Source organism: Carcharodon carcharias, chromosome 13 (assembly GCF_017639515.1).
Source record: "Carcharodon carcharias isolate sCarCar2 chromosome 13, sCarCar2.pri, whole genome shotgun sequence".
NCBI lineage: Eukaryota > Metazoa > Chordata > Chondrichthyes > Lamniformes > Lamnidae > Carcharodon > Carcharodon carcharias.
In genome coordinates, this window is record NC_054479.1 from 146593253 (window position 1) to 146616649 (window position 23397).

The following is a 23397-nucleotide window of genomic DNA, read 5'->3' on the forward strand; positions in this document are numbered from 1 at the left end:
TGAAACAATTAACTGAGCCCAACCAAACTAAGTTCATTGAAATGAATTGTGAGTTGAATGATTTGGTTGGACTTTCAGCTTTGTTAAATTGAGTTTGCTAACTGTTGAAGGAGCACTGAGTGACATTACAAGGCATGGTCACTGGTTCTTGGGAAGATTTGTATATTAAAAATACCACAGGAAACAAAAGGCAAACCTACGTGTATTATTGTTGCTAGGCTTTTAATTTCAGCTGTTCATCTCAACAATTAAGATGCTTCATGTTATAACTGAGGATTTAACAGCTTCAGATGGACAAAAGTAAATCCAAAACCAAACTCTATTAGTATGTTGTCCAATTTCTTGGCATAGAGCTGTTTTTTGAGATCTGACCTCTGTAAAATAATTTCCCTCAAAAGGTTTGGGGCAGATTTCTCACATTATTGTCAATAAGTGGAAGATCTAGCCCTTGATCAGTCAGGCAAAGTCTATGATCCTGTAAATCGATATGGACCAATAGAAGAAGTGAGCTAACCAGCTGTTTTTCATTCCAACTATTTTATCCTTATCTTGTCCAGTTTCTTGACCCTTGGTTTTGAAACTAAGCAATGCATGTTTCCCAGAATCTATGGCAAAATTTATGTTGTCTTGATTAGTTTCTATTTCCTCCTCACGGCTCTGAAAATGATTGACTCAATTAAGATATTTTAGGCCAACTAACATGGCTGTAACCCCAGATGATGAAGGTTCTTTTTTATTTAGCTTTGACTTTATATTTTACAGCTAGCTATATAAATCATTCTGAACAAACAACCTTCACGCAAAAATTTGACAAGTAGAAATAATGGGGCATTCATAGTATTCCTGCTATTAAAGTTCAGAAAACTATCTAATGATTTCAACATCAGATGGTTTGCACACCTTTAGCCTCTAGTTAATAAATCTGTGATATGTTTACAAATTGCCTTCCTACTCTTCAATTGCACTTTCTATGGATTGTCATAATCTGGTTGTAATCTTGCATGAACGTATTGAAAAATGCATAGACTTGCATGCTGCAGTGGCCAAATAGCACATATGCTGTCCTTTCCTGGCAGCAAGCTGCAATCCTGAACTCCTGTTGTCTGACATGGAGAACTGACATTTCCTTGATTTTCAAAGCATATCATCTGCGTCGTGAAGAAACAGATTGGTTTGACAAGCCACGTGAGTCTCGCCTTGATGATGCACCTGCCATTAATCGCAAACTTCCAGAGAAGTTAACCCACTCAAGGCAATCAGAACAGCAGTCTACAGAAGTGAGAAACCATTTTGTAGTTTTAATTTTTGCATTGATCCTTATTATTCATGATTAAATATGAATTAGAAGTATTCTTTGCTAATTTTGCAGCTCCCATTGAAAATACAATGTATGATTGATTTACCTTTCTGCAGTTTTGTACCAGAGATCCTAATGGATGATAGACTATTATATTTAGAAAATATTATATCACAGAATTCTAATGGCGCAGAAGGAGGCTATTCGGCCCATCATGTCTGCACTGGCTTTCCAAATGAGCATTATGACCTAGTGCCATTGCCCTGCCTTTTCCCCATACCCCTGCACATTGTTTCTATTCAAATAATCATCCAATGCCCTCTTGAATTCGGTGATTGAACCTGCCTCCGCCACACTTCCAGGCAGTGCGTTCCAGACCTGAACCACTCGCTGTGTGAATAAGTTTTTTCTCACCTCACATTTGTTTCTTTTGCAAATCACTTTAAATCTGCGCCCTCTTGTTCTTGATCCTTTTATAATATAATCCAATATTTTAGCCCAGAACTTACCAATAGCAGCATTAGTATAATTTTTCTAACATATTAATATGATATTCCTCTGCTTATCTAAAATAAATAGTGCAAAGGGTAGTGGTTGTGTTGCTGGAGCAGTAAGCCAGGGCTTGGAATAATAAACTAGACGACGTGAATTCAAATACCACAATGGCAGATTGAGAATTGCCACTTATTTCTGGAAGTAATAGGCTGTTGGATTGTCAAAAAAACTCTGATGTCCTGTAGGTAAGGAAATCTATCACCCTTACCCAGCCTGGCCGAAAAGTGACTCTAGCCTCACACTGAAATACCCTTTGAAGTGACCAGGCAAACCACTTGTATCATCACCGTCCCATGGCAACAAGATAGGAATAACTAGCAGCCTTACCAGTGACACTGCATTGCAAGAATAAATTGGATAAAATTATATCCCTGTGGGGAGAGATCAGTAAAGGCTGGGGGGGAGGTGGCGGTTGGGGGTGGGAGGGGAGGGGGGTGGTGCGGGTGCAGATTTTTTGCAAAATATTCTTTAGTCTGTGTTAAAGGAAAATGTGAAATGCAGCCTCACTGGATGGAGGCTGCACCGCACTGTGAGAAAATACAGCAAAAGGAATAAGAACCCAATGGTTTAGCATCCCGATACATTTCATTCTGGGGCAAAAATGCTGAACATATTAACAAATCCAAACTCCCTGCCAGAAAATGATAATTTACCATCAATATTATAAGATCATAAGAACTAGGAGCAGGAGTAGCCATTTGGCACATCGAGCCTGCGCTGTCATTCAAGAAGATCATAGCTGATCTAATTGTGAACTTAACTCCAATTTCCTGCCTGTCCCCTATAACCCTTAACTCCCTTGTTGAGCAAAAATCTGTCTAACTCAGCCTTGAACATGTTCAATAACCCAGCCTTCCTCCCTGGGGAAGAGAATTCCAAAGACTAAGACCCTTGTCACCTCTGTCTTAAATGGGAGACCTCTTATTTTGAAACTGTGTCCCCTAGTTCTAGATTCTCCCACAAGGGAAACATCCTCTCATCATCTACTCTGTAAAGCCCCTTAAGGATGTTATATGTTTCAATAAGATTACTTCTCATTCTTCTAAACTGCAATGAGTAGAGACCTAACTTTTCCACGTCCTTCATCCCATGAATCAGCCAAGTGAACTTTCTCTGAACTGGCTCCAGTGCAGGTATATCTCTCCTTAAATAAGGAGACCAACACTGTACCCAGTACTCCAGGTGTAGTCTCACTGATGCCCTGTTGTAACATGACTTGCTTTATACTCTGTAAAGGCCATCGTACCATTTGACTTCCTAATTGCTGCATCTGTATGTTCACTTTTTGTGATTCATGTACATGGACACCCAAATCCCTCTGTATTGAAGCATTTTGCAGTCTTGCTCCATTTAAATAATATTCTGCTCTTGTATTCTTCCTGCCAAAAGAGACAATCGCACAATGTTTCACATTATATTCCATCTGCCAATGTTTTTCCCACTCATTCAATCTATGTATATCCATTTGGACACTCTTTTTATCCTCCTCACAACTTGTTTTCCTACCTATCTTTGTACTACCAGAAAACTTAGCCACAATACAGTCGGTCTCTTCATCCAAGTCATTAATATAGATTGTAAATAGTTGAGACCCCAGCACTGATATTTGTGGCACTCCACTAGTTACAGTTTACCATTTATCCTGACTCTCTCTTTCCTGTTAGTTTGCCAACCCTTGCTCCATGATAATGCATCATCCCTAACAACATGAGCTATTAATTTGTACAATAACCTTTTATGTGGCCCCTTTCCAAATGGAAACCCAAGTGCATTACATTTACTGGTTCCCCTTTATCTGCCCTGCGTGTTACATCCTCAAAGAACTCTAATAAATTTGTCAAATGTGATTTCCCTTTCACAAAACCATGTTGACTCTGCCTGATCCTATTATGATTTTCTAAATGTCCTGCCTCCTTAATAGCAAATTATAGCTTTTTCCCAATGACAGACCTTAGGCTAACTGATCTATAGTTTCCAGCTTTCTGTCTCTACCCCCCCCCCCCCCACCCCCCCATACCCTTTGTTGAACAGAGGTGTTGCATCTGCAGTTTTCCAATCCATTGGGACCTTTATGGAATCTAGGAAATTTTGGAAAAAATATTGCAGTTAGTTCCTAAAGAAACATTCCATCACTTATAAATATATTTTTGTGAATGTATTTACATTCACTTTTTCTCTGTTTTCCCATCTCTTGATGGGTTTAGATTATCATTAAACAGTAGACATAAAGAGTATTTGATAAAAGTAATATTTAACTAGCTTTGTGATGAAAATCAATATGGTGCAGCAATAGCTTCCCTTGGAGAACTATATATGTGTTGTGGTTTGTTGATTGAGCTTAATTGGTTGTCATTTCTTCAGGAAGACATGATGGTCTACACCTTCATGAACAATCCCTCTTGTCCTTCTTGAATGTCTTCAGCTTTTGACATGTTTGACCACACCATCCTCCTCCAATGCCCCTTAACCATCACCCAGCTCATGGACTGCACTAACCTGGCTGCTCTATATCATAGCTGGAGAATCACCTGCAATGGCTTCTCTTCTCATTCCTACACTGTTACCTTTGATGTCTCTCAAGGATCTATCCTTGTCCACTCTCATTTCTCATCAACATGCTGTTCTTTGGCAGCATTGCCTAACTCTGCCCCTGCCTCAGCTTATCTGATGTTGCATCCTTCATTCATGGCTTCCTTCCCTCTACTTGATTATTCCAACATGCTCCTGACTGACCTCCCACATTCTTCCCTCTATTAGCTTGGGGACATCTAGAATTCTGCAGCTCAAGTCCCAACTCGCACCAAGTTCCATTCACTCCTGTGCTTGCTGGTTAAGTAATGCCTTGATTTTAAAATTCTTTTACTTGTTTTCAAAACTCTTCATGGCCTCACCATCCCCATCCCTGTAATCTCCTCCAGCCTGAAAACTTTCCCAGCTATTTGTGCTGCTCTAATTCTGTCTCTTGATCAACCCCAGTTGAATTGCTCCAATACTGATGGCTGTGCTTTCAGCTGCCTGAGCACTAAACTTTGGAATTCCCTCCCTAAACCTATGCACCTCTTTACCCGACTTTCAGCCTTTAGGATGCTCTTTGAAATCTACTTCTTTGATTAAGCTTGTGACCATCTGCTCTAATACCTCCTAATGTAGCTCGGTGTCAATTTATCTTCTGTAATGCTCCTGTGAAGCACCATGGGACATTTATTACATAAAGGCGCAATATAAATGCACAATGTTGTTTTTACAAACATTTTTCTTCCTTATGTTCAAATCTTTCTCCAAATTGATGAATGTATTTCAAGAAGAATGCATTAAACCATAAAAATTGGTTCTTATTTTCTAGGTTGGTGTGAAGCCTATTCAGTACAACTTTCCACATGCTCGGGTCAAACTTCAAAGGGATCTAAAGGACCAGACAGTATCAGGTAGATGAACATTGTCTTCTCTCCCTCCTCCTCCTCTTGTGTCTTTTTCCAATGACTCCCTGCATGCCCTGTTTGTCCTGCTATCATTTGGTTGTCTATTGCATTTTCACTTGAGACACATATATCGAAGCTATATGTTAAGGTATTTGGCTGCAATATCGGGAACATATCTATATTATTTTTCTGTTAATAGCCTTTAAAACCAAAGCTAGAGTCCTTCTATCATGTAAAGTTACAATGTTCTTAATATTTCAAGAGAAGGTTTCAGAGAAGGTTTACCAGACTAATACCTGGAATGACTGAGTTGTCTTATGAGGAAAGGTTCGACAGATGAGGCTGGTTTCCATTAGAGTTTAGAAGAGTAAGAGGTGCCTTGATTGAAACATTTAAGATCCTGAAGGGTTTTGACAAGGTGGATGTAGACAGGATGTTTCCTCTTGTGGGAGAATCTAGAACTGTTTAAAAATAAGGGGTCTCTCATTTAAAACAAGATAAGGCAATTTTTTTTCACTCAGAGGGTCATGAGTCTTTGGAACTCTCTTCCTGAAAAGGTGGTGGAAGCAGAGACTTTGAATATTTTTAAGGCAGAGGTGGACAGATTCTTGGTAAGCAAGGAGGCAATAGGATATCGGGGGTGGGTGGGATGCAGATTTCAGGTTACTATCAGATCAGCCATGATCTTATTAAATGTTGGAGCAGGCTAGAGAAGCTGAATGGCCTACTCCTGCTCCTTGTTCATATATTTGTTCATAAGTTTCTTCCTACATCAAGTTCCCTATGTAACCTTATTGGGAAAAAAACTATTTTAATTGACATTTGTGGCTTGAGAAACATTTAGCTACTGCTAGGCAGGAGGCTTCAGTCAAGTTTCACCAATGACATTACAGTTATGTTACAAATTTACAAAAAAAGTGATCACCTAATGAGGAAAGGTTGAGAAGGTTGGGCCTATGCTCAAGAAGCTATGATGCCCATTTCTTAAAATGGAACAGTCCAATGGAAAGCCAGGTGTGTTGTTCAATAAAGTTTCCAAAAATTTGCTGATACAGTTAAATCTGTCCATTTCATCCATAAAAGTAGTTTTTTAACAATTGCAAACTTGGAAGACTGCAATATAAAGGGATTGATGAGCATTATTCCATTATCTTTGGCGAAAAGTGATGAAAGAATGGAGGTAAGATGAAAACAAAGGAGCCAAATTAACTTTCCTTCGAAAAGGTAATTTGTTGTATTTATTATCATTAAGATATTCAGGCCGTGCTTTGGCTGTAACACATAACATTTACGCATTTTGTATTTGCAACTTAATGTAGACAATTATGTAACAGCAGTGATTATGGTATATTGAAGAAAACAAGGTAGTTTCTCCAATTTTGTTCAGATTTATTCTAAATTCATTAACCTTGCAAGAATAATGACAATTAATGGCCATAAATACAAAGGACTGTGAATTAATAAATGCAAATCAACTGTATCATATTTTGTTGCAATAAATAGTTAGTAATTGTATATTGACAAGCATTGGAACAGTCAGTGCACTGGTGATTTTGTAGGTTGCATTACCGAGAGAGATGAGGTTTGACAATTTGATATTTTTTATAAACAGCGTTGCAATAATAGGCTGCTTCATGGATATACACAGATATGGATAACTCTAATTGCATCACTATCATTTCTTCACAGTTTTAAATGACTTAGTACTCTTTAAAGCGAAGAATATGGAAGGTTCAATAGGTCAAAAAAGGTGCATCAAGAACTCCAATTTTGTGAGTGAGACATTAGAAAGTGCAATGCAATACACTCCCTACATTACCACTGATACACCTCAAACTGAATCTAGGGACAGTTCCATGCACACAGCACTGACTCTTGCAACCCCTAGTATCTTTATTATGCAATATTTTTCACTACAAGCATTTATCATCCTTTTAATACACTGTGTGGAGAAGCTTAGAATCACTGACAGCAACTCCTGGATTTCCACATTCAGCTGCACATGGACAGACTCAAAAGTTGCTGTCAGTTTCAGGTAAGTAATGGCAGCAAAACCATTGACAGTTCCACTCTCATTATTACAAAGCCAGAGACTGTAGTCAGCTTGACCAGAAGTTAAAGTCTGACTTGGAGGCAAAACTACTACTAACAAAACAAACTCACTCTAATCTGACACTGATGAGAGAATCTGATTTTGCAGCCTGGATTCTCATGGAGTCAGGGAGGAAGGAAGTGGCAGAAATGGCAACCATAACCTGATACCCGGATTCCTGACCCCATTCCCGGAGGGGGGGGCGGGGTGTTCTGATTTTCAACAGTGCCTTTTAAGGATGCAAGCTGGCTTGGGTTGCAAGTCCGTACCCTGCATTCCTGACTTGGCTGACTCCATTGCATAGATAAGGATATCCTAGTCAAGAACGCACAATGAGTCTTGGCTGAGAGCCCACAAACAGTTGAGCCCCAGGCCCTCTGATCTCTTCTGTCAATTGCACAATTTTATTTACACAAGATAAAGAGGTTTCAAGTGCTTGCAGTTTTAACAATTGACACTTTAAAAGTCCTGGATGATTAACATGTATATTGGCCTATAGTAAAAGATTTTTTTTTAAGAAAGCAAAAAGTTATGAATGAATGAATGACTTTTTAAAGGCTTTTTTTACGCATCCTATTGCCACTATAGGGTTCACTGTTTCTATACAGTATAATGGGTGAATGAGTATGGCAGTGTCATAGCTTGGCATGGAAGGCATGAGAGACCAAAGTGGGTGGCTGGGACTTAGCTTGGCATGGAGGTATGAGGGGTCAAGGGGGATGGGTGAAGGGACATAGCTTGGCTTGAGGGGTATGAGGGGCCATTGGGGGGGGTGGGGTGGGGGGGGGGAGGTGAGTGGAGGGTCATGAGGTGGCATAGATGGAGCATGGGAGTGTGTGGGTGTGAGGGGCTGTGAGGGTAAGGGCTAGAGGGCCTTGTATTTTTCATTATAACTGGGACAAAGTCCTACAGCACCAAGGTGGGACTTTTAAAGAGCCCACTTTGACACTCAACAGCCCCTAAGGCTGCCTCCAAACACTTTCCTGCATCAGCTGGTCCAACTGCAGCCCCCACCCTCCTCCCCCCTTGAAAATTCTGCAGAATCATCAGCATAGAGCAAATTTCCGATGTTTTGTCTCGGATCTCAGGCAAGCAAGGCTGAACAGCTTTCCATCAATTCTGATATGTAAGTAGACACTCTCTGTAGGTAACCTGAAGGCACAGGTCAGCAGCAAAGAGGAAAATATGCCAAAGAGCGTTAACATCAGAACACAACCATGTTTGACCCCACTGCAGACCTCCGAGGGTTCCAATTTCACCCTGTCACAGCTGACTGTACCCATCATGTTGTCATGGAAAGAAGAGATCACATTGAGCAGTTTTGGTGGGCAGCCAGTTTTCTCTAGCAGCTGAGACTGTCTCTGCTCTCATGGTCGATGCCTTGGTGAGACTGATGAAGGTAATATATAGCAGGTCTCCTTTGTTCACAGCACTTCTCTTGCAGCTGCTGGGCTGAGAAGATCATGTCAATTGTAGGTCTTCCAATTCTAAAACCAGACTGGGATTCAGCATAGATGTGTTCAACCAGGATCTGCATTCTGACAAGGGCAATACAGCAAATAGTTTTCCCACTATGCTCAGCAAGGTGATGCCTCGATAGTTCTTGCAATCACTGTGGCTGCCCTTGTTTTTGTACAGAATCTTTGCATCATGCATGTCCTAGGGCACTGCCCCCTCCCTCAAGCAGAGACAGAGAATTTTATGTAGATGTGCAGGAATTCCAGTTTTCCATGCTTAATGAGTTCAAACAGTATAGCATCAGCACCTGGAGCTGTGCCCATCGCAAGTGAGTCAATAGCCTTGATAAGCCCCCCCACTGTGTGCTCGATATCCAGCTCTGCCATGACAGGCAGGCTTTCTATGGTGTCCAGCGCTTCCTCGGTGACTGTGTTCTCCCTAGAGTACAACTCAAGGTAGTGTTCTGCCCATCTCTTCAACTGTTAATTGCAGTCGGTGATGACCTCCCCTGCCTTTGTTTTCAATGGAACTGTTTTCTTCACTGATGGACCTATTGCTTTTTGATCCTTTCATACCTGCCCCAACCATTCCTTGTATCAAAGGACATCAGTATATTATGGCAAAATTGTAACCAGTAGCCAGGTTGGTGGGTTGTCTCCCTGGTGTCAGGATCAAGGATGTCACAGAGCAGCTGCAGGACATTCTTTTGGGGCAGGTGAACAGCCAGAGGTTGTGGTCCACAATGGGACCAATGAAATAAGTAGGAAAAGAGATGAGGTCCTGAAAGCAGATTTTAGGGAGTTAGGAAGGGAATTAAAAAGCAAGACCTCAAGAGCAGTAATCTCAGGATTACTCCCAGTGCCACGTGCTAGTGAACATAAGATTGGGAAGATTGAACAGTTCAACACCAAGCTGGAGAAATGGAGTAAGAGGGAAGGCTTTAGATTTCTGAGGCATTGGTTCCGATTCTGGGGCAGGTAGGACCTGTACAAGAAGGATGGGTTACACCTTAACAGGACAGGGACTAGTGTCCTCATGGGGAGGTTTGCTAGTGCTGTTGTGGAGGGTTTAAACTAGATTGGCAGGGCGATGGGAACCTGAGGGGAAATTCAGAGTGGAGAGGAGAGGAACTGGCAATGGGAAGTAGAGAAGTATCAACTGATAGCAAGGGTATATCAGAGATATATATCAAGGTAAATAGAATACTTTGAAAGTTTGATAGGAATATAGGAGGCTATGATAAGTCATTAGATGGAGTCAGGATAAGTGGGAAAGTAAAAAGGCCTAAATCAGGGGCTCTGTGCATGTATGTGAATGCATAGAGTGTGGTTAATAAGATTGGTGAACTGCAGGCACAGGTTGACAAATGATATCATTGCTATAACAGAGACTGGGCTCAAAGAAGGGTAGGACTAGGCGTTAAATATTCAAGTCGTTTAGGAGAGACAGGAAAGGACAAAAATGTGGGGAGAGTGGCAATATTGATTAATGATGGTGTTACACTACTGGAGAGAGAGGATGTTCCAGAGGGGTCAAGGACGGAATCTCTCTGGCTAGAGGTAAGGAATGTAAAGGGTGCAATAACATTGATCAGTGTAGTATATAGACCACCAACTAGTGGAAGGGATGTAGCGAAACAAACTTGCAAAGAAATTACAGGGAGGTGCAAGGATTATAGAGTAATCATAATGGGGGACTTCAATTATCCAAATATAGATTGGGATAGGAATAGTACAAAGGGACAAGAGGGGCGAGAGTTCCTGGAAAGTGTATTATCAGTAAATCTCTTTTTTATAATCTGTTGCTGATTTGTAGACTGAAACTTAATGTTTAAGCAACAATTTAAGTAAACAGCAATTCAGTTATCTCCATTTGAGAGGTCAGGCGCTGTTGGACCTGGTTCTGGGGACTGAATTGGCCCAAGTGGATCAAATATCAGTGGGAGAGCTGCTTACTCTCTAACAGCACTGTTGGCGTACTTTCACACCGCACATTGCAGTGATTCAAATGACAGCTCACCACCACATTCTCTATGGTAATTGGGGTGGACAAGAAATGGTCACCTTGCCAGTGACTCTCTCACCCCATGAATGGGTGAAAAAAACAGCCCACCAATTATTTATTTAAAACGTATTTGTTTTCCTCCAGATTAGCTTGTGCAGTTCACCTGAGATTTTCTGAATTTTTGGTTAAACTAACAGCTGTAATCATTCCATGGTCCAATGTGCTTCTCATCAGCATCCATCATTTGCATAGAAATCAAGGCACACATTTGTGCTTTTTCCTAAATCAGCTATAGCACACTGGATTTAACTGCTGCTGTTCCAGATGTTTTCTGCTTCACACATTTTCCAGTTTGCTCGTGCTGAACGGATGCTATTTTCAGGTAATAGGTTAGACAATGGATGCAATTGCCAAACAGCCTGAAATGCTGGAGAAAGAAATATTTAACCTAAAATATCTGCATGTTAAAGTTTTTAAATGGTTTCTTTATTTTAGGTTACCAAAGTTGTGAGAGTGCAAAAGGCGCCCTCATGAAAGTGAGGAGAGGGAAAACAGGAAGCCAAAGGCCAATTTACCTGATATCAGTCATCAGGATAGTACTGGAATGTATTATTGTGAATGTCGTAACAATGCACTTACAAAATCAGAGTCTGATCAAGCAGTCAACATGGTTTTTAGAAAGGGACATTGGGTTTGACAAATTTATTAGAGGTTTTTGAGGATGTAACTAGTAGGGTAGATAAAGGGGAACCAGTAGATGTTGTATACCCGGATTTCCAAAAGGCATTCGATAAAGTGCCATAGAAAAGGTGAATAGGCAAGATAAGGGCTTATGGAGTTGGGGTAATATATTAGCATGGAAAGAGGATTGGTTAATGGACAGGAAACAGTGAGTGGCCATAAACGAAGAATTTTCACGTTAGCAGGCTGTGAATAAATAATCGTTTGGCAGTACAGAACTTGAGTATTGCTGAAAAAAGAAAACAACACTGTGTCCATGTGCTCATTTGACATTACTAGCCTATTCACCAATGTTCCACTTAAGGATTTGCACTACAACACTATATCAAGGCAATCTAGACCCACCACCATTGCGTGAATCAGTATACATTGAGCTTATAAACTCGGCAACACGCACAGTTGAGTTCAGTTTCAATGACACCATATATACCCAAATAAATGGTGTTGCCATCGGATCCCCTCTAGGTCCAGTTCTGACAAACATCTTTGTTGAGTTCCATGAGAAACGTGCCTTCAAAGGAACGACACCTAACTCCCTACCCCTCGCATATTTTCAATATGTGGATAATCCGTTTGCTATGTTAAAATCCACAGCTGCATGTAACATTTTGCTTGCATGTCTTAATGGAACCTGCACTCAAATTCACCTTTAAAATGGAGCAAATGAACTCCCCTTTCCTTGACGTACTAGTTGAGAAATCTGCCAGGGGATTCTCTACCACGGTCTACCACAACCCTACCTTCACTGATCAATATATGCCTTGGGATTCTTACATTTCCACACTCTGTAAGATTGGTCTTGTCGCCAATCTAGTAAACAGGATCCAGGCCATTTGCTTACCATGCAAGCTTATAGTTGAAATAGGGCACATCAAAGACATCCTACAGGATAATGGCTACCCTGATCAGATCATTTCACACTGTATATCATGCAAACCCATGAATGGGCTTAAGGCTGTCACTTTTGGCCCTGTAAAATGTCCAGTCTACCTCAGATTACCCTGGAAGGGGAAGGTATCTCAAAAATTTGAGCAACAGGTGAAGCTAGCTGTTTCACGCTGCTACTATGCAGTAGCAACACGAGTGGTATTCACCACTAACAGGATGCTGCTGTCAAGCCAAAAAGATGTTCTGCCTATCACACAAATGAGTCATGTGGTGTATGAATTTCAGGGCCTGTGTGACACTAGGCTGGAGGCTGTATGTCCCAAAGACTGACAGATCATATCAAACAGTCTGTTCCAGCCACTGTTTGCAACAGGCAGGGTACAGAACCTACCCAACCAGCCTGTGCTTGAAAAACACAAAGTACAGTGTGCAACATTAGATGTGATTCTGCAATTGAACAACGTTTGCTAAATAATCCTCAGTGTGCTAAAAATTACACTGACAACCGATTTAAGATTGTTAGGCAGGCTCACAGCGTGGCGCATTTGCATGTAGTGGAAGCCACATATATTAATACACAGGGCCCTGTTCTTTGCAGACAGAAAGAACATGTACACACATTGCACCTGTTTCAGCTAAACAAAATAAGTGCCATTCGCTGACTCATTCCTCAGGGCACCGCCTTGACCAATCAAGGTCAAGCTAACTGGTTTAAATTTCAAACAATGCTTGTCAGTTACCATCAGTGGTGCCCTCCCAATGGCAACACCACTTGCCAATCAAACAGCATTCTTTTCACTTACAGTATAAATTGTTGTTTTTCCCTTATATCGGTATTCTTGTGGGTGTCCTGATGAGCGCAAAACAAAAAGCTTAGACATGTCTCTTGTTTTCAGCAAGGTTATGAATAGTGGAGTGCTGCATGGAGCAGTGCTGGGGCCTCAGCTATTTACAACCTATATTAATGACTTATCCAAAAAGACAGGGAGCAATATATCTAAGTTGGCTGACAGTATAAAGCTGGGTGAAAATGTGAGTTGCGAGGAGGACACTGAGAGGCTGCAAAGAAATAGAGACAGGTTAAATGAGTGGGCAATAAGATGATAGATGGCATATAAAGTGGGCAAGTTTGAGATGATTCGCTTTGGGCATAAGGATAGAAAAGCAGGATATTATTTAAAAGGTATGAAACTCATAAAAGTTGATGTTCAGAGAAGTTTGGATACACTTGTGCAAGGAACACAAACAGTTAGCAAGCAATTAAGGAGGCAAATTGTATGTTGGCTTTATTGCAAGGGGATTACAGTAAAGGAATAAAGAAGTCTTGCTACAATTGTACAGGGCTTTTTTAAAAATGTATTCTTTCATGGGATGTGGGAGTCACTGGCAAGGCCAGCATTTGTTGTCCATTCCTAATTGGCCTTGAATTGAGTAGCTTGCTCATTGCCATTTCAGAGGCAACAAGATTGCTGTGGGTCTGGAGTCACTTTTTATTTTTTTTTTATGGGACGTGGACACTGCTGGCTAGGCCAGCATTTGAATTGACCATCCCTAGTTGCCCTTCAGGAGGTGGTGGTGAGCTGCCTTCTTGAGCCGCTGCAGTCCATGTGATGTAGGTATGCCCACAGTGCTGTTAGGGAGGGAGTTCCAGGATTTAGATCCAGCGACAGTGAAGGAACAGCGATATATTTCCAAGTCAGGATGGTAAGTGGCTTGGAGGGGAACTTGCAAGTGGCGGTGTTCCCATGTCTGCTGCCCTTGTCCTTCTAGATGGGGTAATGGTCGCAGGTTTCAAGGGGCTGTCAAAGGAGCCTTGGTGAGTTGCTGCAGTGCATCTTCTAAATGGTACACACACTGCTGCTCCTGTGCATCAATGGTGGAGGGACTGCATGTTGGAGATGGTGGATGCGATGCCAATCAAGTGCACTGCTTTGTCCTTGATGGGATCAAGCTTCTTGAGTGTTGTAGTAGCTGCACTCATCCAGGCAAGTGGGGAGTATTCCATCACTCCTGACTCGTCCCTTGTAGATGGTGGACAGGTTTAGGGGAGTCAGGGGATGAGTTACTCACTACAGAATTCCCAGTTTCTGACCTGCTCTTGTAGCCACAATATTTATATGGCTAGTCCAGTTCATTTTCTGCTCAATAGTAACCCCCAGGATATTGACAGTGAGGGATTCAGTGATGGTGACCACTCTGATCACCAGGCTTAAGAATCTCCAAATCAAACTATTGAGAAATCCACATTGGTCCATGATACTCCTTTCCTGATAGAACATGAGTCACTCATCTAAGCACAGAATATGTGGCAGATAAATTGCAAAAGATACCATTTAAGATCCCCAATCATGTATAATATTTCTGCTGGAGTTTACACAGCTAAAACTGAGCAGTTTACCATAACAAGGAGATAGTGGGGTGATGGTAATGTCACAGGCCTAGTAACTCAGAGGCCCAGGATAATACACTGCAGACATCTGTTCAAATCCCACCAGCTGGTGCAGTTAAAATTTGGTTACTAAACCTCGACTAGAAAGCTAGTCTCGGTGATGGTGACCATGACAATTATCATTGATTGTTGGAAAAACCCATCTGGTTCACTAATGTCCTTTAGGAAAGGAAATCTTCTGTCCTTACCTGGTCTGGCCTCCATGTGGCTTGAGACTCACAGCAATGTGGTTGACTCTTAACTGCCCTCTGAAATGTTCAGTTCAAGGGAAATTAGGGATAGGCCAGTGAAGCCCACATCCCATGAAAGAATAAATAAAGCACATTGACAAGATTGCTATTGCTTGTCCAGCTAGGATCTACTTATATATTCAACTGTTGGTTTTCAGGTTTCTTTGGAGCCGAGTGACAAATCCAAGCTGCCAACCTCCAGCTCCAGACGGCTCCCACATGGTCTACCCTTCCGGCCCGTCTGACTGGTCTACCCTTCCGGCCCGTCTGACTGGTCTACCCTTCCGGCCTGTGTGACTGGTCTACCCTTCCGGCCCGTCTGACTGGTCTACCCTTCCGGCCCGTCTGACTGGTCTACCCTTCCGGCCCGTCTGACTGGTCTACCCTTCCGGCCTGTGTGACTGGTCTACCCTTCCGGCCTGTGTGACTGGTCTACCCTTCCGGCCTGTGTGACTGGTCTACCCTTCCGGCCCGTCTGACTGGTCTACCCTTCCGGCCCGTGTGACTGGTCTACCCTTCCGGCCCGTCTGACTGGTCTACCCTTCCGGCCTGTCTGACTGGTCTACCCTTCCGGCCTGTGTGACTGGTCTACCCTTCCGGCCTGTGTGACTGGTCTACCCTTCCGGCCTGTGTGACTGGTCTACCCTTCCGGCCCGTGTGACTGGTCTACCCTTCCGGCCCGTCTGACTGGTCTACCCTTCCGGCCCGTCTGACTGGTCTACCCTTCCGGCCTATCTGACTGGTCTACCCTTCCGGCCCGTCTGACTGGTCTACCCTTCCGGCCTGTGTGACTGGTCTACCCTTCCGGCCCGTCTGACTGGTCTACCCTTCCGGCCCGTCTGACTGGTCTACCCTTCCGGCCCGTCTGACTGGTCTACCCTTCCGGCCTGTCTGACTGGTCTACCCTTCCAGCCTGTCTGACTGGTCTACCCTTCCGGCCCGTCTGACTGGTCTACCCTTCCGGCCCGTCTGACTGGTCTACCCTTCCGGCCCGTCTGACTGGTCTACCCTTCCGGCCCGTCTGACTGGTCTACCCTTCCGGCCTGTGTGACTGGTCTACCCTTCCGGCCTGTGTGACTGGTCTACCCTTCCGGCCTGTGTGACTGGTCTACCCTTCCGGCCTATCTGACTGGTCTACCCTTCCGGCCTGTGTGACTGGTCTACCCTTCCGGCCTGTGTGACTGGTCTACCCTTCCGGCCTGTGTGACTGGTCTACCCTTCCGGCCTGTCTGACTGGTCTACCCTTCCGGCCTGTGTGACTGGTCTACCCTTCCGGCCTGTGTGACTGGTCTACCCTTCCGGCCCGTGTGACTGGTCTACCCTTCCGGCCCGTCTGACTGGTCTACCCTTCCGGCCCGTCTGACTGGTCTACCCTTCCGGCCCGTCTGACTGGTCTACCCTTCCGGCCTGTGTGACTGGTCTACCCTTCCGGCCTGTGTGACTGGTCTACCCTTCCGGCCTGTGTGACTGGTCTACCCTTCCGGCCCGTCTGACTGGTCTACCCTTCCGGCCCGTCTGACTGGTCTACCCTTCCGGCCCGTCTGACTGGTCTACCCTTCCGGCCTGTGTGACTGGTCTACCCTTCCGGCCTGTGTGACTGGTCTACCCTTCCGGCCCGTCTGACTGGTCTACCCTTCCGGCCCGTCTGACTGGTCTACCCTTCCGGCCCGTGTGACTGGTCTACCCTTCCGGCCTGTGTGACTGGTCTACCCTTCCAGCCTATCTGACTGGTCTACCCTTCCGGCCTGTGTGACTGGTCTACCCTTCCGGCCTGTGTGACTGGTCTACCCTTCCGGCCTGTGTGACTGGTCTACCCTTCCGGCCCGTCTGACTGGTCTACCCTTCCGGCCTGTGTGACTGGTCTACCCTTCTGGCCTGTCTGACTGGTCTACCCTTCCGGCCTGTCTGACTGGTCTACCCTTCCGGCCCGTCTGACTGGTCTACCCTTCCGGCCCGTCTGACTGGTCTACCCTTCCGGCCCGTCTGACTGGTCTACCCTTCCGGCCCGTCTGACTGGTCTACCCTTCCGGCCCGTCTGACTGGTCTACCCTTCCGGCCTGTGTGACTGGTCTACCCTTCCGGCCTGTGTGACTGGTCTACCCTTCCGGCCTGTGTGACTGGTCTACCCTTCCGGCCTGTGTGACTGGTCTACCCTTCCGGCCTGTCTGACTGGTCTACCCTTCCGGCCTGTGTGACTGGTCTACCCTTCCGGCCTGTGTGACTGGTCTACCCTTCCGGCCTGTGTGACTGGTCTACCCTTCCGGCCCGTCTGACTGGTCTACCCTTCCGGCCCGTCTGTCTGGTCTACCCTTCCGGCCCGTCTGACTGGTCTACCCTTCCGGCCTGTGTGACTGGTCTACCCTTCCGGCCTGTGTGACTGGTCTACCCTTCCGGCCTGTGTGACTGGTCTACCCTTCCGGCCCGTCTGACTGGTCTACCCTTCCGGCCTGTGTGACTGGTCTACCCTTCCGGCCTGTGTGACTGGTCTACCCTTCCGGCCTGTGTGACTGGTCTACCCTTCCGGCCTGTGTGACTGGTCTACCCTTCCGGCCCGTCTGACTGGTCTACCCTTCCGGCCCGTCTGACTGGTCTACCCTTCCGGCCCGTCTGACTGGTCTACCCTTCCGGCCCGTCTGACTGGTCTACCCTTCCGGCCCGTGTGACTGGTCTACCCTTCCGGCCTGTGTGACTGGTCTACCCTTCCGGCCTGTGTGACTGGTCTACCCTTCCGGCCTATCTGACTGGTCTACCCTTCCGGCCCGTCTGACTGGTCTACCCTTCCGGCCTGTGTGACTAGTCTACCCTTCCGGCCTGTGTGACTGGTCTACCCTTCCGGCCTGTGTGACTGGTCTACCCTTCCGGCCTGTGTGACTGGTCTACCCTTCCGGCCCGTCTGACTGGTCTTCCCTTCCGGCCTGTGTGACTGGTCTACCCTTCCGGCCCGTCTGACTGGTCTTCCCTTCCGGCCTGTGTGACTGGTCTACCCTTCCGGCCCGTCTGACTGGTCTACCCTTCCGGCCTGTGTGACTGGTCTACCCTTCCGGCCCGTCTGACTGGTCTTCCCTTCCGGCCTGTGTGACTGGTCTACCCTTCCGGCCTGTGTGACTGGTCTACCCTTCCGGCCTGTGTGACTGGTCTACCCTTCCGGCCTGTGTGACTGGTCTACCCTTCCGGCCCGTCTGACTGGTCTACCCTTCCGGCCTGTCTGACTGGTCTACCCTTCCGGCCTGTGTGACTGGTCTACCCTTCCGGCCTGTGTGACTGGTCTACCCTTCCGGCCCGTCTGACTGGTCTACCCTTCCGGCCCGTGTGACTGGTCTACCCTTCCGGCCTGTGTGACTGGTCTACCCTTCCAGCCTATCGGACTGGTCTACCCTTCCGGCCTGTGTGACTGGTCTACCCTTCCGGCCTGTGTGACTGGTCTACCCTTCCGGCCTGTGTGACTGGTCTACCCTTCCGGCCCGTCTGACTGGTCTACCATTCCGGTCTGTGTGACTGGTCTACCCTTCCGGCCTGTCTGACTGGTCTACCCTTCCGGCCTGTGTGACTGGTCTACCCTTCCGGCCCGTCTGACTGGTCTACCCTTCCGGCCCGTCTGACTGGTCTACCCTTCCGGCCCGTCTGACTGGTCTACCCTTCCGGCCCGTCTGACTGGTCTACCCTTCCGGCCCGTCTGACTGGTCTACCCTTCCGGCCTGTGTGACTGGTCTACCCTTCCGGCCTGTGTGACTGGTCTACCCTTCCGGCCTGTGTGACTGGTCTACCCTTCCGGCCTGTCTGACTGGTCTACCCTTCCGGCCTGTGTGACTGGTCTACCCTTCCGGCCTGTGTGACTGGTCTACCCTTCCGGCCTGTGTGACTGGTCTACCCTTCCGGCCTGTGTGACTGGTCTACCCTTCCGGCCCGTCTGACTGGTCTACCCTTCTGGCCCGTCTGACTGGTCTACCCTTCCGGCCTGTGTGACTGGTCTACCCTTCCGGCCTGTGTGACTGGTCTACCCTTCCGGCCTGTGTGACTGGTCTACCCTTCCGGCCCGTCTGACTGGTCTACCCTTCCGGCCTGTGTGACTGGTCTACCCATCCGGCCTGTGTGACTGGTCTACCCTTCCGGCCTGTGTGACTGGTCTACCCTTCCGGCCCGTCTGACTGGTCTACCCTTCCGGCCCGTCTGACTGGTCTACCCTTCCGGCCTGTGTGACTGGTCTACCCTTCCGGCCTGTGTGACTGGTCTACCCTTCCGGCCTGTGTGACTGGTCTACCCTTCCGGCCTGTGTGACTGGTCTACCCTTCCGGCCTGTCTGACTGGTCTACCCTTCCGGCCTGTGTGACTGGTCTACCCTTCCGGCCTGTGTGACTGGTCTACCCTTCCGGCCCGTGTGACTGGTCTACCCTTCCGGCCTGTCTGACTGGTCTTCCCTTCCGGCCTGTGTGACTGGTCTACCCTTCCGGCCCGTCCGACTGGTCTACCCTTCCGGCCTGTGTGACTGGTCTACCCTTCCGGCCTGTGTGACTGGTCTACCCTTCCAGCCTATCTTACTGGTCTACCCTTCCGGCCCGTCTGACTGGTCTACCCTTCCGGCCTGTGTGACTGGTCTACCCTTCCAGCCTATCTGACTGGTCTACCCTTCCGGCCCGTCTGACTGGTCTACCCTTCCGGCCTGTGTGACTGGTCTACCCTTCCGGCCTATCTGACTGGTCTACCCTTCCGGCCTGTGTGACTGGTCTACCCTTCCGGCCTGTGTGACTGGTCTACCCTTCCGGCCTGTGTGACTGGTCTACCCTTCCGGCCTGTCTGACTGGTCTACCCTTCCGGCCTGTGTGACTGGTCTACCCTTCCGGCCTGTGTGACTGGTCTACCCTTCCGGCCTGTGTGACTGGTCTACCCTTCCGGCCCGTCTGACTGGTCTACCATTCCGGCCCGTCTGACTGGTCTACCCTTCCGGCCCGTCTGACTGGTCTACCCTTCCGGCCTGTGTGACTGGTCTACCCTTCCGGCCTGTGTGACTGGTCTACCCTTCCGGCCTGAGAGACTGGTCTACCCTTCCGGCCTGTGTGACTGGTCTACCCTTCCGGCCCGTCTGACTGGTCTACCCTTCCGGCCCGTCTGACTGGTCTACCCTTCCGGCCCGTCTGACTGGTCTACCCTTCCGGCCTGTGTGACTGGTCTACCCTTCCGGCCTGTGTGACTGGTCTACCCATCCGGCCCGTCTGACTGGTCTACCCTTCCGGCCCGTCTGACTGGTCTACCCTTCCGGCCCGTGTGACTGGTCTACCCTTCCGGCCTGTGTGACTGGTCTACCCTTCCAGCCTATCTGACTGGTCTACCCTTCCGGCCTGTGTGACTGGTCTACCCTTCCGGACTGTGTGACTGGTCTACCCTTCCGGCCTGTGTGACTGGTCTACCCTTCCGGCCCGTCTGACTGGTCTACCCTTCCGGCCTGTGTGACTGGTCTACCCTTCCGGCCTGTCTGACTGGTCTACCCTTCCGGCCTGTGTGACTGGTCTACCCTTCCGGCCCGTCTGACTGGTCTACCCTTCCGGCCCGTCTGACTGGTCTACCCTTCCGGCCCGTCTGACTGGTCTACCCTTCCGGCCCGTCTGACTGGTCTACCCTTCCGGCCTGTGTGACTGGTCTACCCTTCCGGCCTGTGTGACTGGTCTACCCTTCCGGCCCGTGTGACTGGTCTACCCTTCCGGCCTGTGTGACTGGTCTACCCTTCCGGCCTGTGTGACTGGTCTACCCTTCCGGCCTGTCTGACTGGTCTACCCTTCCGGCCTGTGTGACTGGTCTACCCTTCCGGCCTGTGTGACTGGTCTACCCTTCCGGCCTGTGTGACTGGTCTACCCTTCCGGCCTGTGTGACTGGTCTACCCTTCCGGCCCGTCTGACTGGTCTACCCTTCCGGCCCGTCTGACTGGTCTACCCTTCCGGCCTGTGTGACTGGTCTACCCTTCCGGCCTGTGTGACTGGTCTACCCTTCCGGCCTGTGTGACTGGTCTACCCTTCCGGCCCGTCTGACTGGTCTACCCTTCCGGCCTGTGTGACTGGTCTACCCTTCCGGCCTGTGTGACTGGTCTACCCTTCCGGCCTGTGTGACTGGTCTACCCTTCCGGCCTGTGTGACTGGTCTACCCTTCCGGCCCGTCTGACTGGTCTACCCTTCCGGCCCGTCTGACTGGTCTACCCTTCCGGCCCGTCTGACTGGTCTACCCTTCCGGCCCGTCTGACTGGTCTACCCTTCCGGCCCGTGTGACTGGTCTACCCTTCCGGCCTGTGTGACTGGTCTACCCTTCCGGCCTGTGTGACTGGTCTACCCTTCCAGCCTATCTGACTGGTCTACCCTTCCGGCCCGTCTGACTGGTCTACCCTTCCGGCCTGTGTGACTAGTCTACCCTTCCGGCCTGTGTGACTGGTCTACCCTTCCGGCCTGTGTGACTGGTCTACCCTTCCGGCCTGTGTGACTGGTCTACCCTTCCGGCCCGTCTGACTGGTCTTCCCTTCCGGCCTGTGTGACTGGTCTACCCTTCCGGCCCGTCTGACTGGTCTTCCCTTCCGCCTGTGTGACTGGTCTACCCTTCCGGCCCGTCTGACTGGTCTACCCTTCCGGCCTGTGTGACTGGTCTACCCTTCCGGCCCGTCTGACTGGTCTTCCCTTCCGGCCTGTGGGACTGGTCTACCCTTCCGGCCTGTGTGACTGGTCTACCCTTCCGGCCTGTGTGACTGGTCTACCCTTCCGGCCTGTGTGACTGGTCTACCCTTCCGGCCCGTCTGACTGGTCTACCCTTCCGGCCTGTCTGACTGGTCTACCCTTCCGGCCTGTGTGACTGGTCTACCCTTCCGGCCTGTGTGACTGGTCTACCCTTCCGGCCCGTCTGACTGGTCTACCCTTCCGGCCCGTGTGACTGGTCTACCCTTCCGGCCTGTGTGACTGGTCTACCCTTCCAGCCTATCTGACTGGTCTACCCTTCCGGCCTGTGTGACTGGTCTACCCTTCCGGCCTGTGTGACTGGTCTACCCTTCCGGCCCGTCTGACTGGTCTACCCTTCCGGCCTGTGTGACTGGTCTACCCTTCCGGCCTGTCTGACTGGTCTACCCTTCCGGCCTGTGTGACTGGTCTACCCTTCCGGCCCGTCTGACTGGTCTACCCTTCCGGCCCGTCTGACTGGTCTACCCTTCCGGCCCGTCTGACTGGTCTACCCTTCCGGCCCGTCTGACTGGTCTACCCTTCCGGCCCGTCTGACTGGTCTACCCTTCCGGCCTGTGTGACTGGTCTACCCTTCCGGCCTGTGTGACTGGTCTACCCTTCCGGCCTGTGTGACTGGTCTACCCTTCCGGCCTGTGTGACTGGTCTACCCTTCCGGCCTGTCTGACTGGTCTACCCTTCCGGCCTGTGTGACTGGTCTACTCTTCCGGCCTGTGTGACTGGTCTACCCTTCCGGCCTGTGTGACTGGTCTACCCTTCCGGCCTGTGTGACTGGTCTACCCTTCCGGCCCGTCTGACTGGTCTACCCTTCCGGCCCGTCTGACTGGTCTACCCTTCCGGCCTGTGTGACTGGTCTACCCTTCCGGCCTGTGTGACTGGTCTACCCTTCCGGCCTGTGTGACTGGTCTACCCTTCCGGCCCGTCTGACTGGTCTACCCTTCCGGCCTGTCTGACTGGTCTACCCTTCCGGCCTGTGTGACTGGTCTACCCTTCCGGCCTGTGTGACTGGTCTACCCTTCCGGCCTGTCTGACTGGTCTACCCTTCCGGCCCGTCTGACTGGTCTACCCTTCCGGCCCGCCTGACTGGTCTACCCTTCCGGCCCGTCTGACTGGTCTACCCTTCCGGCCTGTGTGACTGGTCTACCCTTCCGGCCTGTGTGACTGGTCTACCCTTCCGGCCTGTGTGACTGGTCTACCCTTCCGGCCTGTGTGACTGGTCTACCCTTCCGGCCTGTCTGACTGGTCTACCCTTCCGGCCTGTGTGACTGGTCTACCCTTCCGGCCTGTGTGACTGGTCTACCCTTCCGGCCCGTGTGACTGGTCTACCCTTCCGGCCTGTCTGACTGGTCTTCCCTTCCGGCCTGTGTGACTGGTCTACCCTTCCGGCCCGTCCGACTGGTCTACCCTTCCGGCCTGTGTGACTGGTCTACCCTTCCGGCCTGTGTGACTGGTCTACCCTTCCAGCCTATCTTACTGGTCTACCCTTCCGGCCCGTCTGACTGGTCTACCCTTCCGGCCTGTGTGACTGGTCTACCCTTCCAGCCTATCTGACTGGTCTACCCT

General features: G+C 48.7%; 1 protein-coding gene across 1 annotated transcript in view; it reads left to right on the forward strand.

Moving 5' to 3' along the window:
* Positions 1-23397, forward strand: part of LOC121286168 (protein piccolo-like) — a gene marked incomplete at its 3' end in the record, with an annotated part of 652194 nt that overhangs the window by 500591 nt on the left and 128206 nt on the right. Inside the window, exons 11-13 of the mRNA XM_041203147.1 lie at positions 1141-1264; positions 4075-4096; positions 5196-5277. Of these exons, the coding sequence (XP_041059081.1) occupies positions 1141-1264; positions 4075-4096; positions 5196-5277 (228 nt within the window). The remainder of the gene's footprint in view (positions 1-1140; positions 1265-4074; positions 4097-5195; positions 5278-23397) is intronic.